The sequence below is a fragment of the Crocodylus porosus genome, unplaced genomic scaffold (genome assembly GCF_001723895.1).
Source record: "Crocodylus porosus isolate Cpor-Errol unplaced genomic scaffold, CroPor_comp1, whole genome shotgun sequence".
Lineage (NCBI taxonomy): Eukaryota > Metazoa > Chordata > Crocodylia > Crocodylidae > Crocodylus > Crocodylus porosus.
The window spans coordinates 4,031,052-4,050,050 of NW_017728923.1; the positions used below are offsets into that span (position 1 = coordinate 4,031,052).

Sequence of the window (18,999 nt, forward strand, 5' to 3'; positions counted from 1 at the left end):
TATCTTGGCTTGCAAATTTAAACTTTCTATCCTCTCAAATCTAATTCATTTTAAGTTCAAGTGTCTATATAAAACTCTAGAATGCTTGGTTCAGACAAAACACTTTTTTTAATTGGTTTAAAAAAAAAAAAAAAAAAAAATACCTTTTTCTGTAAGCTTTTAGGCTCACATGCCCTTTATCAGGCTCAGGGAAAGTTAAAGATGATAAAAAGTCCCTATAAGTAGGAAATAAACTTCATTTTTACACAGAGGAAGCTGAAGATGGAAAATCAGTCCCACTGGATCCATGAGAATGTCCGAGTTTCTCTTCGTTGTACAGATCAGGCAGGATTCCTTCCCTGTCAGTGTCAGATGGCAAGCAGGGAGGTGTAGAAATCTTCCTTGTTGTTCAGAAATGAAGTTTAGAATCAGTCAGCTAAAATTTGGCATCTTCCATGTTTCAGGGATGTATTTTCTTTACTCTTAAAATTTTCCCTGAGCCTGATGAAGTGTGTGCGAGCCCAAACTTGCAGAAAGTTTTTTGGGTTTTTTTTTGCAATTTCTTAGTTGGTCTAATAAAAAGGTATTAATTACATCATCTTTTTTTTTTTTAAATGCATGTTCTATTGTATCCAGCTTCTACTGCAAGGGTTCTAAGCTCCCCTCCAGCTCCAAACCTAGTTAGTCTCCTTAGTGCCATTTTTTAACTAATTGACTTCCATTTGCAATATGTCAAACCATCACCAAACTAACACCACCTCAACTTAAGGTGCAGTCAGTACTGTAACTAGGAGTGGGTGAGAGGGTGCACTGGGTGCCAAGTTAAGAGGGGGACTAGAATTGCTGCCCAACCCCCATGGAGTCCACACCCCAGCAGCAACTTCAAAACAGTACCAGCTGCTGTTGCTTTAACATCAGAGCTGGGGCAGGCAGAGCATTGGAAATGGCTCAGATGGGACTACTCATAAGTGGCCAGCTGGGTAAGACTGCTGCCCCCCACCCATCTTCTCCACTCTTGCTCCATGCCCTCTGCCCCCACAACTCACCCCCCAAAGGTTATCCAAGGTGTAGAGCTCAGTTTGTTGACACTACATGTACTTAAGTCTTTTACTTTCACTGCTATCAGTTTTTCCAGCTACTCCCTAGATTTTCCTGAAGACTCACTACTGATACTTCACTGGCTTTTTACGAGGCCTTCTTCCTATTTGAATTTTTCCAGAAGGGCCTATAAATAATGTCTAGATACATGTATATTGCACACTTGGGACAGAAGAGTGCCAATCGAAAACAACAACCACCACCAACTCTATAACAATGGTTAAAAGAAATCCTTTGTGGTTATTGAAACTGTACTGCAATAGTACACAGAACTGCATACACACACGTTTTAATTTATTTCACCATAGGAATGTCTCATGTAGCAGAATACCCACTATTGCCAAAATGTAACAAGATCTTCTGACAGAGGATACTGCAACACAACTTCAAGATGTTTCAGAACAAGTTTTACTCTTCTGGATTTGTATCATGGGTACTGTATGTTCTAGATTATGAAGGCGAACCCACCAAAAATGACAACGTTTTGGAAACAAGTTTGACTGAAATTTGATCAGCTTTTCTTAATATGATTTAAAATTATTTTGTTGCATGTCTTCTGTGTATTAAACACCTTACATTTTAGTCCTCCTTTTTGGAAGGGGGTGGAAAGAGCCTCGTATGCTGGAAAAATGAGGGCACGTCTGTGTGTCTAAATTCAGAAGGCATTTTAGACTTAGTGAAATCATGCTAAGCAACTCTCACCTAAAGCCATAATACTTTAAGAAAACAGAATGCGGGAAAAATAAGCAAGCACTAATTTCTCAGGAGCCAGGGGGATGCCACAAGGAAGCAAAAAAAGTGGTCAGTGCTACCTGCCCTAGGCCACTGCAACAAGACTGGTTCCATTACACTTAAATTTATGGCTTCACTGACAGTTACGGGATTCAAGCAGAGTGGGAAGGTCAAAGGTCATTTAGCCATACCAAACATACAAAAAACACAGCTGAAGCAGGGGATAAAAAAAAAAAAAAAGAGACTCACTACAGACTGTAGACCACCTCATCACCACTCCAGCCTGACTTCTACAGTATACATGAACCAGTCTTCTTTCTTTTCTGAGCAGTGAATTAAACTGGAAGGGGCTTGTTAGTAAGTGTAGTAGTATACTGTAGGCACTAGTCTTCTAAAGGGATTGCCTCACTTTAATGAAAGGATGAGTGACCATCTTCAGTATTAATTCAGTAGTTTAATATATGTTCCTTTACAGTGCCAATAGAAGTTAAATTATAGGAGTTATTTAACAAAGCACAGTGATTTATTTTATTTTCCTAGTGTCTAACAACTTCAATCAATCAATATAAAAATTATAGAAGTAAGTAGTTCAGCTTCCTCCGGTGACCAACAGGGTAGGGTAAATGACCTCTACAACAGTATTAGGAGATCAGATAACTACAAAAATTTTGCTGGTGTTGTGACCACACTCTGGCTTAGCTAGCTAGTCAGTCAACATAAACAGCCTGGTAAACAGTGAAGCACTTGTGGATCATCCCTCTGCAAGTCTCTCCCAGACAAGGGGGATAGGAAGAGGGGAGAGGAGGGAAAAGAATGAGAAAGTCCTACCCAAATAAGAAAGCATCTTTTAGATCAGGCAAGCTTATTTAAAAAAGCAAAACCACCCCCCCAGAATTTCTCCTTTTTCCTAATCTAGAGAAGGAGGGTCACAGGCTACTCCCAGTACCATCTCCTGTTAAAAATAAGCATGATTCTCATTAGCAAGACCTCCTTGTACCGAAACCCAGAGAGATTTTGACAACATACTTTACACTATACAAGAACATCAAAACCAGAGAAAGCCAAGGGGGAAGGATAAAAGTACAGGAGTTAAGTCATTAAAAAAAGAAAAGAAATCCAGTTATTTAACGTCCTTCATGTCAAAAATGATACAGAACTGATGTACTCTGCCTAGTTCTAACTGTTGTTTTTAAGAGGGTAAAGTTCAACAAAATTAAAACGGTTAAATGTAGTAGTGTTCCAAATTTTAATATTGTAAAAGCCTAAGTCCGTCTGTCTGTCACACTTTATTCACACTCCGACTGGCTGTTTCCGTCAGTCTATCAGAGTGCTCCAAGCGTGAGGGAGTGCCACCATGCTTCCAAAGCCCTGTGGAGGGCCAGACAGAGGGTGGGGGAGCTGAGGCCAGCACCACTAGCATCTGCTCCCCCACCCCGCTCTCTGCAAGAGGCAGAACAGCCGCAGCACGAGGCGTTAAGTGGCAGCACTCCATCCCAGCCCCCTCCCTCAACTCCCAGTCATTCTTGATGGGCAATTGGCTAGTGACTCATAATAGTAGATCAACAGAAAGGGAGAGAAAGAGGCTGAGCCCTAAAGGGAAATGGGGTTATTTCTATGGCCAAATGATGGTTCTTAGAATACAAACTAAAATCTTCTGGCAACATATACAATTCAGGTTCTTGAAGTGATGCCTAACTGGTGAAAACAATAGAAATAAGAATGCCCTCTTGGGTTCTGTAACCAGCAGAGACTAAGGAAAAAAAAGAGGGTTCCTGAACACAGTTGCATACTTTGCTGGTATTCTTCAAAAAAGGTAGAAAAAACCGAGGACTAGATAGCAACCCTTGATAGATGAGTCTTGGAGTTGGGAAGGGGGAGGGAGGGGAGTTGTCAAATCAGGCAGTTTTTAAAGGCTATCATCGTGTTTTCCATTGTGAAATAAATGCAAATTAAATTCAGTAAGTTCAGCCTGAGTTTGCAGAGAACCTGAAAACAGCACAAATCTTGCAAGCCTCTCCAAGGGGCATTCACAGCAACGCCTTAATATTGTTAAGGCAAAGACCTGGTGAACAATTAATTTCATTTGAAAGCTTGTCTAAATCTACTACAACCATGCAGTTGGTCCAATAAGAGATCACTCACAGAGAACCTTACCTGTTGCATATTTCCTGAATCATCACAACTTACATGACTTCAAAACAAATCAATATTGTTAACCACTTCACTGTGGAAATCCGCACTTTTCTGTGCACTCACAGCAGTTTCATTTTTAGTGCCATGAGTGTAAAACACTTAAGCTGCGGAATGGAGAAGAATTCGCTGGAGGGGTGGTAGGGAAAAAAAAAACCAAACAAACAACCAACCTTGGTGTTCAGCAGGACACCAACATCCTCTCAATTTGTTTGAATCCTCTTACTCAAGCTACAGGTGGACACGCACCTCAGAACTAGCAATGAAACAAGATAATCATGGCTGTATCCCAGAAGGATTTAGAGCAGTGGTTGCCCACTTGGCTAGACTCAAGACCCCTGCTGTAACTTGCGTGCATTGAACAGCACTCCATTTCAAAAACAAACTAGTTCATTACAGTGTTTACCTCCTTGCAGCAGGGCTAGAAGGTAAATGGCCAGGCAGGAGGAAGCCCAAGTCTGTGCTCATCTCCTCGCACCTCATGGTATCCTTCTAAAGGATCTTGTCCCAGCAGCCTGGATTAGAATCGTTGACTTTTCTGCTTTTTTCTAGTTCTTTCACATTTCTCCTGTAAGGAGCAAGTCTATGTAGCATACTGCAGTGAAGTTGGGATGCCTGGGTTAGTCTGGGTATTAAAGGTGGTCTGACCACAGAGGCATGGAAGCTCCCTGCCAGCTAACTGACCCGGCTGAGAAGTGCTCTGTACTGCCACGGCTAGAGTGCTCCTGGGATACAAGCAAGCTTGTAACAGCTAGCTCTGGTATCTCTACACTGTGCTGCAACACAGTAAGGATGTCTCATATTATATTCATTCTCTTTCTTTTCTGAACTAAATGGATAGATGTCAAAGTGCAATTATACTACCTGGGATGGAGTAGGTGTTTAGGCAGAGACAAATCAACCTAAGAAACAAGATATTTATTGAACTAGACCAAAAGAAAAAAAGTCAGAAGTAAAAGATGCCTCTGTGCAACTGACCTGCTTTTGCAAACTTGGTAAACTTTAAACAGAAAGCTGTTTTCCCCTTTCCAACCCCCACTTGACAGCTTGCCTTAAAAACAGAATACATTTAACAAGTGAATTTGGAAAAAAAAAAAATGGACACCCCAGCAGCAAGATCACCCATCTCCTTGCTTTACAAGAATGGTTTTTCCCCCACATTTCTTTATTAAATTGCACAACTCTAATCAATATTCCCCACCTTTGAAGATCAACAAGCCCAAGACCATTGCAAGCAAAACTGTTCAACTTCAGAGCTGTTAAGAAATGCTTTCCACCTTACTTTGCTTTTCTTTTTATGTCTCTCCTTATTTAAAAAAAACTCAAGAAAATTGTGGTGTACTTTCTGAGCAAATAAGTTTTCTGCTGTTGCAAAACATGAAGTCTAGTTTTAACATCTAACTCTAGGTCCATTATTTCTATCTAATTAATACCAAACACTATGGCAATGAATTATTGAAGAGAAACTTAAGCCACCTCTTCTCAGATAGCAATTTATTACAGATTAATGGATCTCTGTATTGCCTGCTCCCTCTTCTAAACTCAGCTCCTATTATACATCTTCAAGGTATACAATATGTAAACTGCTAAATAAATTAGACGTAAATATTTATATTCTAATCACTTAAGTCTATTATTTCAGCTGATGGTGAATAATTACAAAGCTAAAAAGCAACCTGCAAAGAACATGAAGTCATTCCCTCTTTCAAAGATTTTTAAGTATATGCCAAGCACCCAACCATTCCTAAAGAAGTTTCAGAGTTTTCACACTCTTCATTAATCCGATGCTCTAAAAATATACTAAAGTCTACACTACTAGCGTAGGTCACCAAGAATACATGAAAGAAACCTCAAGCAAGCAGCACTGGCATCTTAACCTAGGAATCGTTATTTTTGCTTCATAGAGTTGTATAAATTTCCCCAACAACTGAGCCTGATGACAAGGCCCCCTTTGAACTTTGCTTATTAAGACCTATAGCCTACACTAAAAATGTTTAAACAATTCAAACCCAGTGAGAACCATTCAAGGGCACCATTTGCACAAAAACACCTCCTGAAATTCCTTTCTGAATAAGTCCTCCTGGTTGGAGCATACAGGTCATCTTTGTAGCAGAAACATTAAGACACCATAGGCACATGTGGCACTTCACTGACAAACATGACATGCTCTTAAAAGCTTATCATAAATAAGTTAAACTAAACATAGAAAAGAATCTCGGCTGTCATAAGCAGCAAACTAACACAGAAATCTTATTGCTTAGGCTCCTTGTTAGACATCACTTCTGCATGCTATGGACAGCAAAGATTAGCACATTTAGCAATTTAGAAGTTCCGCATTTTAATCCAGAAATTTGACTTAACTCCACTTTCATTAAGGTTTAAGTCTCTGGACTTTGTACTCCTATCAACCAACTCCTTACTAAAAATTTACAAGATTCAACTATTAAAAACAAACCATATTAAGTTTGGAAACTAAGGGCGTTTATAGATGTGCTCTGGAGGTGGGGGGGAGGAGGGGCTTTAATTAGAGAGGCTTGGAGAGCTGTAATTAAAGCACCTGGAGTATCACATGCATCAGCATCCCCATGTTGAAAAAAGTGGTAGCGAGAGCGCTTTAACCAAAGCTTGAATAAGCCTTAGTTAAAGCACCCCTGCTGCCATTTTTCAGCAGGGGTACGCTGATACATGTGACACTGGACTTTGCTGGAGCACAGTAGTTACCACACTCCAGCAGACTTGATGAATCAAGTCTGCTCCAACTCACTGCAACTGCAACATCGGAGCAGCCTCTCTGCATGTGTATAGGTGCCCAAATAACTACATTTACCAAGAAGCCTAATGCAGTCAATGCTGGTGTTAGAGCAACATTTGTATTTTAAATGCAGCTAAAACTAGTTTCCTTTGTTTTTGGTCTTCACAATTCAAGTTGTAATGAATTATTCCAGGAGTTGACAACCTTTTGGTGAAGAGGGGTGGGGGCAGAACAAGCCAGCTTAGGCAAGCACCAGGACCCAGACATTTCTGCCTCTTCTCCCTGCCACCAAAGCTGCAGTGTGGCATAGGGAGAGCCTGCCCTCCACTGGTGGCCTGCACACCCAAATACTGCTGAAGACAGTTCCATAACGATCCAGCCCATGTGTCGTAGCCTGCTGACCCATGCACTATGTTTATAAATTCACTAGCTGAAATCAGGAAGCCAAGCAAGTATTTTCACCAAGTAGTTGTTCTATAGTTTTTTAATTTGATGTCTCTCCTTTTGCTTATAATATAACAGCAAACAAACTAACCTCCATTTCTAATAGCTGTAATCCCTCTATAGAAGTCTTCAAAGCTGATTACTCCAAGTCCACTGGGGTCAAGGTACTTTGTTAAGTCCTTCACCTGCAATTACAAAATAAGAATTACAATTTTACGACAAAGCATTTCAACACACAGTATACAACACCTACCTGAGAAGCCTGTTGATCGGATGTGCATTACTGGAAATCCTCCCAGGAATCAGATTCAGCTTACTAACCATTACTAAAAAGAGCTCTACTTAAATCAACACAGCATTAACAAAAATTCCTCTTAGTGGAGGCAAAAGCAGGGACTGCCAAGGGGGTAACTGGTATTTAACCAAGTGATCATTCAAAATTAAAGCTGGAATTTAGAACTTCAAAAGAAACTATGAAAAGTAACAAAGAATCATGAACATCAGTCAACATAATGTTGTTTCAGTTTTGACCCCTATGCTCCTTGCCTTATAAAGTTCTGTCTTAATGGGAATTCCTGTTTAATTGGGACAATATGCTGCTAAACAGGAGGTCCCAATTAAAAAGATTCTGTAATAATGAACTGATCTGTGTTATGTATTTAGATAGTATAATTAGAAAAATATCTTTCTGAGGGTATGTCTATGCATAAAAATCATGTCAACCAGCAAGGATGAATATGTTAATACTGAAATTGTAGAAAAGGAATAATGGGAGACATTTTTAGAAATGGGCAATGATCATTTTGGCATTTCCAATAGAATAGTTGCAATTAAAAGGCAAAACTAACGTAATTTTTCAACAGTCAAAATACTTCAAAAAATCATACATTTAATTCCCTTAAGGGTTCCTGCTACTGTGACTTTATTTCAAGAAAGATTATACAATAGTTTACACCAAGGAACTTGAAACAATTAGACACTTTTTCCCTAGACTGCTTCTTTAGCAAATGCCTCAGTGTTGCTGGAAATGGGAATATTTGGAAGCCAGATATGCTAGCTAGCTCAAACAAAAAAGAAAGCCAGACAGAAAAAAGGCAAAGAGAACTACTTATGGTTTTATATCTACTAAAAAAAGAATGTCAAGATTTTTCCAATTCAGACTCCCCTTCCTACTTCCAAACTTGCCATTTATAGGAACCCACTAGAAAACTTGAAGTTAGCTTCCCTGTTAAATTTTTCTATCCATTAATACAAACTAGCATTTATTGACAAACTGCTCTGAACTACATGTTGCTATTTCTTTGATTATGTCTCTATTTTTGTTACTACTGAGCAAAGATGATTCACTGAACCATTTAAGAAAAAACTGCATCTATATTTTCTGAAATTTGAAAGAATGAGGCCAAGAGAAGCTACATATAGACTGTAAGAAATTTAAAAACAAGAGTCCCTTAGAGTTGCCCATGTATCATCTTTATTACACACAGGATTTGCATTTCAAAACACACACACACACGTTAGTGACATTTTAAATCAGTTGCCTGTGGTTCCCACAAGTTGTTATGCATGCTTTGCCCCCCTCTTCTCCCCCCTTGGAAACTTTAGAATGTTCCTTCAAAAAACATTCCAGGCAGAGCAATTGCTAACATACCTTTAACGCACAGGAAATGAGAGGCAATAAAAACCACAAACACTTTTTGTGCCCGACTCTTCTGCAAAATAACTTATGAAACTAAAAAGCATTGTATAGAGTAGGCCTGCTTACTCCAATTGTGAGTTTTCCACATTTGAATATTTTTGCTTAAAAAATAATCCAGAATAAGATGGTAAGAAAACTACTTAGATTTGACAGGGACAAGTGTAACAGCTACTATTACTTCATGAAGATTTAATAGATTTTACAGTGTAAGGGTAAAAGCATGGTCTGACTTGTAAGGAATTAGGGACAATAGAATCAGCTCTTTCTATGCGTGGCTGAAAAGTATGTAAAAATACTTGGAGAAAATTAATACCTGCTTCCCTCATTTCAAGTTTATCTGCCCCAAGTGTGAAAATTAACTAATACCTGTTCTAATAACTGCTCTGAGCATTCTCTCCCCTTAAAAAAAAAAAAAAAAAAAAAAAAAGAGAGATTGTAGGGGGAAAAAGAAGAAGAAAGAGATGGAAAATGAAGTTCTGGGTTTTTTTAATTTGAAGTGGAAAAGGAAAGGAAATACATGCACTTTCCCTGTTTGGGGATGCGATTATTGAGCATGGAGAGGTAACCGCAAAACATTTCAACCCGTTTCACATACCCTCTTCAGTCAAATTTGAAAAAGTATGTTTAAAATAAACAGGAGAACTTGCATTAATAGATGCAAACCTCAAGTCAGGTAACAATGGCCCTATATTTGCCTGGTGCAGAGCTCTAATTTCTTGTCAGTTACGGTTCATGTGCACTAAAAGGTAACATAAATTATAAATAATATTCAGTTCAAAAAGAAAAAAAAAAGTTTCTACAGAGGTTCAGTTGCCCAGTTGTTGGCAACACCAGGGAGAGGCATTAAATGCACTATTGTTCAATGCCAGTGGCACACCACATGGATAAGCTTCTTCCACCTGTAGGCATAAACAGACTGGCTCCTCCTGTCAAGTGACAGCATTATACCAGTATACTCATGCCAGATATTCCAGTCCCTTGAGTTCCTGCTGCAGTGCTAATGTGGCATAAAGTGAACGGGAAAAGGAGAGGGAAGTAATGTGTGACTGAAGACCAAATGTTTTAATCTTTATTAAGCAAACTTATACACAATTAAATTTGAAATTATAACATTACAGTAATGTCTTAACCTGCTGAAGCACTTCAGATGAATGCTAACCTATATGCTTGCTGCCACAGTTAAAAGAAAAAAAAAAAAAGTAACTGAACTGGAGGAAGTCTCTGACTAATTATCTAGTTAGAGTTTAGAAACTTTTTCCTTTCAGTTCAATGAAAAGTTCATTCTAATTTAAGAAACCAACTGAGTGTTGGGAGTGGGCAGGGTCAAAACCCTTATGTTCTTCCTGCAATCTATGAACTCAGACTAGATGCAAGTGGATGAGATCTAGCAGTTCTAAAAGTGGTTCTCAACCTTTTTAGATTCAAGGCACCCCTTGACAGACTCAAGGTACCCCTCAAAAAATTCCAGCTCTTAGTTTTTTACTCCATGTGGCTACAGAAAAATAATGGAGCAATTCTTCTGTTGCAAAGAACTCATTCTGCCCTGTTGTGTGGTATTTGTTTTTAACACTATAGATTCTTAATTGAAATCTTTTGGTTCACCTTGCAAAGCATGTTTGCACACCTGACAGTACTAACACTGTTTGGAACCCTTGAAAGGATATCAAGGCACTCAGGGTCTCACAGCACCCTGGTAGGGAATCACTGTTCCAAAATCTTGACAGACATAATAACAACAAATAAATCAAAAGCAGTTCAACTCACTAGATATAGTTAATGTTTAGTGTGTTTTAATAAAAAGAAATAAATATATCCAGAACACTTTCAAAATGTATTTTAAAAAGGTTGCATTTGAAAATAACAGATCTAATCAATTTTAAAATGTAGGTTTTGCACAGTTAAATTGAATCCCAAAATCTCCATCCAAATAAAATTCAAAATTACACATTAAAAATAATCTAAAAGTAACAGCATGCCATAACCATTTAAAACATGACAATATAAAAATTAAGAAATGCAAGTATGCTTTAGTATGCTGCATAAGTATGCTTATATAGAGTATTTGCCTAGGAAAATAGCATACAAGTATAAGAGATGCATTTATTTTTAGCCTTGTACCAACATTAATAGTCACCAACTAGTTTCCCTAAGAATACAAATGAAAAAGAAGATGAAAAATCATCTATTTAAAATGACAAGTCTGCCCACACAAAAGCAAATCAGAAATTGCCATTCCATTATGTAGAGCACAGATTCTTACCCAGAGTGCCACAGCACCTTGGGGTGCCGTGAGATCCTTTCAAGAGGGCCACAGGGTCCCACACAATGCACTGTTAGGGCCCCCCTAGATGTTCAGGTAAAGGGATGATAAGATCTGATGCTCCAGACAGGCCACATGCACATGGCAGGAGGTATGACTGTGGGATCCATCATCAGATCAAATCATGCCGTACTGCTGGTGTTGGAGGAGTCCAGGAATGCCACTAGAGATCTAAATACTATTTTAAAAACTATCTGTTTAACCTCCTCTAATTATACTGGTTAAATGGTTAACCAATACAATACCACATACCTCGTCCCTGCTGTGGGGGTGCGGAGCCCTGGGAGGTGCCTGCCCTGCCCTGGAGGAGGGGCTGCAGCCACCTTCAGAGAGCAGCACAGGGTGCTGGGGGCCTTGGGCTGTTCAGAGCTGCTGGGACACAGCTACTGCTGGGACCCACTCCCCAGGGCTTCTGACGGGGAAGGAAGTGGTGGCAAGCTCCAACAGGCAACAGAGCCCACATGAAGCCTGGGGTGACAACAGCAGAGGAAGGCCTTTCCTAGCCCACTGCAGTCTGCTGTGCATTGGGAGGCAGAAAGCAAGCAACACCAGGAGGTTCAAGTAAGCTGTTATCTCCCTCCAGCCCCTTCTTGGCACCTGTAAACAAGGAGCTAATTTCTTAATTGACAAGTCATTAAGCCACCTGCTCTTTTCCTCTTTAACCTCACAAGCTTGTGAGTACTGCCAGTACTGCCACTGCTCACCCCGAGCCCAGCCCCTGCTAAGAAGAGCCCGGCCCAGTCTGCAGCTGCAGCCCTCCTGCCCCGCCCAATGCAGATCTGGGGGCACATCCCCCCCGCCCCATGCCCTCTTGGTTTCCACGTAGCGATGGAAGCTGCCCCCAAGACAAGCCGCAGCTCCATCCTGCACCACCTGGGAAGCGTCTGGCCCAGCCCCACTACCTCTCTCCCTTGCCATGGGGAAATGTTGATCTGCCCCCCTCCCCTTCCATCACAACAAACTTACCAGCTGCACGCAGCTGTATCAGAAATTGGATCAGTATCAGCCAATATGCCTCCTTAAAAATCTGCTATCTGTATCAGCCCTCAAAATCTCTATCAGTGCACCCCTAAGTTTTATACCAGCATATGGCAACCTGTGGGTCAAGACTCAAAAGTAAGTCACAAGAATACATGAAAGGGTTGTGAACAAAATGGATCAAACTTTTAAAATGAATTCTCCTTAAAAGAAGAAAGATGTGGGAAACGGTAGCTTTTCCCTTGTGGGCTGGCACAGTACCACCTTGCCTAGGGGCTGCTTGGGGCCCCCCCTGCCCCACACAGCCACCAGCTGCCTGGGGGCAGCAGGTCAGGAGTGAGGGGCATGGGGTCAGGACTGGCCACTGATGTTTACAAATGGGTTGAGGTACAAAAGAGCTTGAGAACCACTGTTTTATATCACCTCAAGCAGTGGTCAAGCCCTACTACAATGAAAGTCACAGTATAAAGAGAAGCCCTCCCCCCCACCCCGAAAAAATGTTAAGTCTCCAACCCAGCACAGGCTGCTCCTGTGATCCATGCACAGCTCCAAAGAATATCCAGTGACTTAAATTTGACTAAAATGATAGGTAGCTATTGAACCCCAGATTAAAAAGAGCCTGGTATAACCCTCTGTGCAAGTCTTAACCAGCCCTCTTCAATAACTCAGAGGCAATTGAGGACAACTACTGACCTTGCCTCAGTACCTGATTATACTTGCTCTAGTCCATGTTGCAAAGCAGTAACATCTCTGATTTTACTCCAAGTACTGGCACATGACCCATATTCTTTTCTAGACCGTCTGGCAGGAGTCAGGACCATAACAGAAATTTTTCAGGGTCTCTAGGGAACGATGAGGCTTCTCAGAGAATGCACTATTGTAGTGTTAAGAAAGCTGGAAAGTAATTTGTTTTAACATACCTCAAGGGGAAGCCCCATAAATCTGTTACACACATACTGGTATGAAACATAAGTTGGTAAATTGTCTTTCGCCAGGGAAAAGCTTTTAGACCAAGGTTGTAATGGTCTGTATGTACAATTCTGCCCACCCACAAAGCATTTTGAAGACAGACTGAGACACCTAGGATGACTTTCTAGTCACATTTGGTCATCTAGATCAATATTCTATTTCCATTTAGTTACCCAAAGTTATCATTAGGTCAGTCTTAACAGAAGGCATCAGATAAAGTATTATTTGGGTTGGTCCAATGCTACCCCAGCTTTCATGCCTAAGGGATGGGATTAAGGATGCTATTAGTTTGATTTTAGTTGTCCATGATTGGGCCATACAGCAGAGGCCATTTTATTCAGGTAGAAGTCTCCCTTATTTAGAAACAGTGACAACCAAGCATACAATTATGTTCACCTCTTTTCTAGATACCGACTGAATACAAAGTGATGGACCCAAAGCCCTTTGTATTACTGGGAGCAGGACAGCAGAGGATGGGTGCAAGGCAAGTGTTTTATCATGCTGGTTGTAATGGGATTACAGGTGTAGGCCACAGAAAGACAAACTTTTTAAAAATAGATGCAAGATCTGAAGTCAAAGCATGTGGTTCCTGTGGATGTACAGAAGCATCTGAAGCTGGCAATACTTTTAAAATAGTACCATCTTCAAAAGCCATAATTTTTGTAATTTCAAGCATGTTTACCCCCACTTGACACATGTAGGTGGGGAAATTTCCAAAAAGAGACGAGTTCATCTACCCTTTATAAAGAAAAGGAAGCACCAACATATACCAAACATTCCAGGCTACAGTCTAGCATACCTTTGCTAGTTTCTGTAAGGTAGAAAACATATTTTAAAAGCTTCTCTGTTTTTTGTTGCAATGCTGTCCTGACACATTCAGGCCTTGTCCACAAAGTTTTGTATCTGAACACTGTCAGGTAACCAAATCAGCACTTCTGGGCTATGTATAGACAGTCAAAAAACCCAAGGCTGAATCAATTCAATCTTCATAGGTTAGTTTAGGCTGCATAGATTGAACCGATAAGCAAGTGAACAGACACTCGCTTGTGATTCTGGAAATGTAGCCACGTGCCTGCAGTGTCTCTGGCCAGGAGCTGGGGTGGGTGTTAGAGCACACGTCCCTGCTGGGTTGGAGCAGACAGCCTGGGCCAAAGCTAGTCTGCCTACCCTGTGAGTGGGGATTTCAGGGGGAGGTGCAAAGCATCCTGGGATGCTGAGGTACTGTGAGTTAACTTGAATCTGGAGAGGATTTGGGATAGAATTCAACAAACCAATTTAACCTAAATCAGTTAAGTCTGATACTACATCCATCCAAGTTTATCGTAAACTGGTTTCAACCACTCTGAAAGCAGTTTATGTGCTCTGAACTTCTATTGCGTTACAAATCTGAACTGGTTTCCAATCATATATATCAATTTATGTGCAATTTCTGTCCCTACCCCAGTAGAGCTCACACCTGCATGACATGACTATGGTTGAATACAGGGTGGTTGCTTACTTGAATGAAACTCTGTTCAGAGGGAAAAAGTATGACAGACCACTTTCTCTCATCCCAGTGAATGGGTGAAAAAGAAAGCACCCTCAGGATTTCCCATCATTCACTTCCACTCACCCTCAAATCTCAACCCCAAATATAGAAAAATATACTAAGGATAGTTTGCATGTAAATCTTGCACAGAAATCAAATGATAGAAGGGAAACAGCAAATTCTCCACTGTACAGCAGCACAGCACCTATTGCTTAGTTGCAAAGTGTTAGAGTTTGCTTGGCCCTGCAAAAGACTGAGTACCCTTAGTTCTGGAAGTTAAAGAACTCAGCCCCTGTAGGAGCAAGCTCTAAACAAAGCTGAACAAGAATGAGACACTGGGAAATAAGAGCAGAGAAACCATTTAAAATTAAAAACTTAAAGTCACATAAATCAGAATGAACTGTAACAAATACAGTGGCCTCTTTGCTGCTGAAAAGGATTTAACATAGATCTGCCCTAAAAAGGCTTAATGGTAAATGTCAGCAGCAGTTTTTTTCCTGGAAGCTTGTTGGATGATATGGAATTATGTCTGCTGCAATTAAAAACAAAACAGAGCAACAAGAACCAAGATGGTCTTAAGCAAATCCCCCCCCCACACACACTTTCAATATCCAAAAGTGACAGGAACACGTTAAAGACCAAAATCATCACCACTACTACCGCCACAAATACATGCGTAAAGATGCCCTACAGGGAATGGGGAGCAGAGGGTGGGGGGCAGCAGAACCATCTTCAGAACCCTTTTTCATAGATTGATAGGAAAGCTCAGGAGGAAGAGCACAAGACCGACAGTTTTTGCTTTTTTCTTGAAAGGTCAAATCTTGAGCAGGCCTAATTTCCACCAAGCCTTTCAGGAAAGGTGCATCAGCCAAGACCTACATTTCAATTGTAAAAAAATCCAAGCTGAAAGCCCAGGAAGGGAAGAAGGGATAGAAATCAAGGTTTCCTGTTTGAAGTATAAAGGAACAAACCCACAAACCTATTCTCCACCCTCCCCTTGACAATTCCCATAAGCTGTTCCAGTTACATAGTATGGAGCAGCTTTTGAGAACCCCATTTCTAATGAAACCTATGTGAAATAAAGGCTTTTCAAAATAATATTTTGGCAGAACTCCAACTTTAAATTTAGCCAGAATGATCTCTTCTAAAAAGCTTCAAAATTCCTCTGCTTTTAATGCTTTCATAATGTGGAAGCATATTACTGAAAGAAACTTCAGCTTCCTTGGCTATTACATGCAAAAGCTACTTGAACAATGTCTTGGTTTTCCTTATTTTGTTTCTCTCAAGAGACATTTATTCCTTTTTCTAAATGCACTTTCTACAGTGGGTAGTTTAAATTTAAATACCATGCTAACACAGATTTTAAAATAATGTAATTAAATCTTTAATCAAGCAGCATTAAAACCTCATTACCCCACAATGATTTGCTGCCTATATGAATACACATTACTGAAACACCCTCCTCTCCTTCCCCATTCAACAGCTTCCAAACCAGAGAGGTGCCGATGCTGTTCACGAGTGCATAGAAGCTATTACAGAGTATGAAGACACATCAGACCTGAAGCATTTCAAACACCTTTCAAGTGTTTCAAAAGGAGGAGCTGTACCTATATACACATGTCCTTTCTGAAGGATTCCAAAAACAGCCAAAAGGCTCTAACACAGTAGAGGGGGAAGGCAGGGCAGACCTTCAGCAGGTGCTCTCCTAAAGCAATGCTGGCCCCTGCCATACCAGGAGACATCCCCCCCCCACAAGCTGGGATTCCAGGTCTCTAGCCCTGATTCCCACTTATCTCTTTGCTTTGGGTTTCCCAATTCCAGGCCCCCAACTAATACAGCACTAGTCCCCTAGCATATTAGTAAAGGACCCAGTTTCTCTTTACCTGTAAAAAATGTGTGTGTTGTGTTATATGCAATGTATGCCACACCATCTGCACCCCACTTTTCAATATCCTAGATCTGCCCACATAGCTGCTGCTGTGGAACCATGAGGAGCTGCCAGAAGGACATGGATGCAGTCTGGTAGCTGCTGTCTGCCACCAGAACCAAGCAAGCGTAACCTAGGTCTAGCTGCAAATACTGTGAAAAGGGAAAAACCAGGAGTAGGGGAAAGGGGCCTTAGAGTGGCTCAGAGCGTCACATGTATCAGTATCCCAGTGATGAAGAGTGGCAGCAGGGGCTCTCCTGCTGCCATTTTTCAGTGCAGGGACACTGATACATGTGATGGTGGAGTCTGTTAGAGTGTGGTAATTACCACACTCCAGCAGACTCGATTATTCACGCTGTAGTTACAGGGCATTGGAGTAGCCTCGCTGCACGTGTATACGCACCCCTTGGGGCTAGTGACAAAGTGGAAGTGTTAAATTCAGCACTGAACTAGAAGAGGTGCTTTTTTGCTAGTTGGTAAAAATTGGGGTAATGCTTTTAAAGTAAATATAAACATTTTATACTTTTGTTTTCACCTTTTCTGCACTAGGTATTGGGCAAGTTGTACCTGAAAATAGATGCATTTCCCCTCTGTAAACAGCACAACATAGGATGAAGTAGGTTGTAGCCTAAGAAAGCTCATGTATCTCTGAATGAGTTGGCTTATAAAAAGGTGCCACCCTGCCCTGCCTTCAGCATAACATCTGTACAGTTTGTAAGAGACACATGCCATCACATCAGTCAAACCATTATAATGGATCACATATAAAATCTGCAAGTTAATAGGTTGCAGCATGGCCAGCAGTGGAAATTGGTTGACTTTAAATCAACAACGCTTGTCAAGAGGCAGGCTGTGGTTTAAGTGAAACGCAATGCTGCTGTATATCTGCCCATTTGGCAAGGACCTACAAGCCCCTGCACTGTCATGTTGGACACCCTTAAAAAAAATTTAAATCAGAAGTATGTGTTTTTATTGGCCAAATAATGGAAGTGACACAAGATCCATCAGGAGAACAGCTAACTTAATTGTTGTTGTTCTAGACATTTCCAACTCAATTCTGAAGATATCTGGTGTTGCAGGTTTCCAAAAATCTACTCTGCTGCAATTAGAGTAACCTGATTAATCAGTCTTTAAAATATCCTCAAGGGACCAAATCTCACTACACCAAGCAGCAATGGTCAATTACAAATAAGCAAGGCAAGATTTTGATGTTATTTATTTTGTATGCAAGTTGTGTTTATCTGGGGTTGCCAGGAAAGTACACTAGCATTTATGGCATTTAGAAAAGGCACAAATATGTCAACATCTAAATTGATAGTTTTTTCTGCTAAAGCTTTGGGGGATTGTTTTGTTTCATAAATATCTAAATTTTCAACTGGAATTTCTGCAGCATAGAGAAAATACAAGTCCATGCATTTTTCCACTTCAATCCTAATGCATTCAAAATGGCAAAAACCTTCAGTACCAACCCAGTAAAAACAATTTCCATAAGACAGTTCTACAAGACATCAAAATAATGATGTCACTGTTCTATTTTGTTCCCATCTCTATCTGTTACAGGAGGATCAAAATTACTACTTTAGGCTTGTACAGGGGCAATAAATAATTGTCATTTAATACTAGTTTGTTGGAAGCTTTTAAAGAAAGAATGGGTGGGAAGCATTCTAAAAGTGAAGATAAAGGAATGTGAACTGTTCACTCACTTGGTTCACTATCCTTGAAGTCAAGTTAGGCAAATATAAAAGCCATATAAAACCAGATATCAAAACACACAGATGATTGGTGTTAGCTCACAGGCCTAAGTTAGTCACAGATCCAAAAAAAGGAAGAAAAAAACCCCTCCCCTTGTCCCTTCCCAGGGGAGAAACAGAATCAGAGCAGTTTAGCAAGTCAACGACAAATCCATTCTCTCACCCAGTAGAACAAGGCAAAGGCTTTCTTGGCATCTCCTGGACTTTTGATACATGTCACTTAGTTCAGCCACTTCCTACACAGATGTTGAACAGCAAGGTTCCTCAGCCTCCAGCCAACAGGCCAGATCCAACCTACAGAGCCACTGAAGCCAGCTTGTGGGGATACCAAAGGGTCTAGTAATTTGGCTGCAGGAGAGCAGTGGCTACCTGATCCAGGACACAAGACTTAGGCCATGCAAGTTGGATTTAGCATCTAGATCATACCTGCCCTGTTGACCAATCCCTCACCATTCATCCACCCCATGGGGCCTAAAAGTTGAGCATCACTTGCAATTAGAATTAAAGCATCCACTGCCCGGAAGCGTGAACAGACATTCACAATATCAGATAGTGACACAGAATACACTAATGAATTTCTTCAGTCTGTAGTTGTGCACAGCATGTCTGGAAGGGAGCAGGTAGAACAGTAA

General features: G+C 40.6%; 1 protein-coding gene across 4 annotated transcripts in view; it reads right to left on the bottom strand.

The window, feature by feature from the left end:
- Nucleotides 1-18,999, bottom strand: part of RAB11FIP3 (RAB11 family interacting protein 3) — a 160,342-nt gene that overhangs the window by 104,474 nt on the left and 36,869 nt on the right. For all 4 annotated transcript variants that reach the window (XM_019539971.1, XM_019539974.1, XM_019539973.1 and 1 more), the window contains exon 2: nucleotides 7,287-7,380. In XM_019539971.1, coding sequence (XP_019395516.1) covers nucleotides 7,287-7,380 — 94 coding nt within the window. The remainder of the gene's footprint in view (nucleotides 1-7,286; nucleotides 7,381-18,999) is intronic.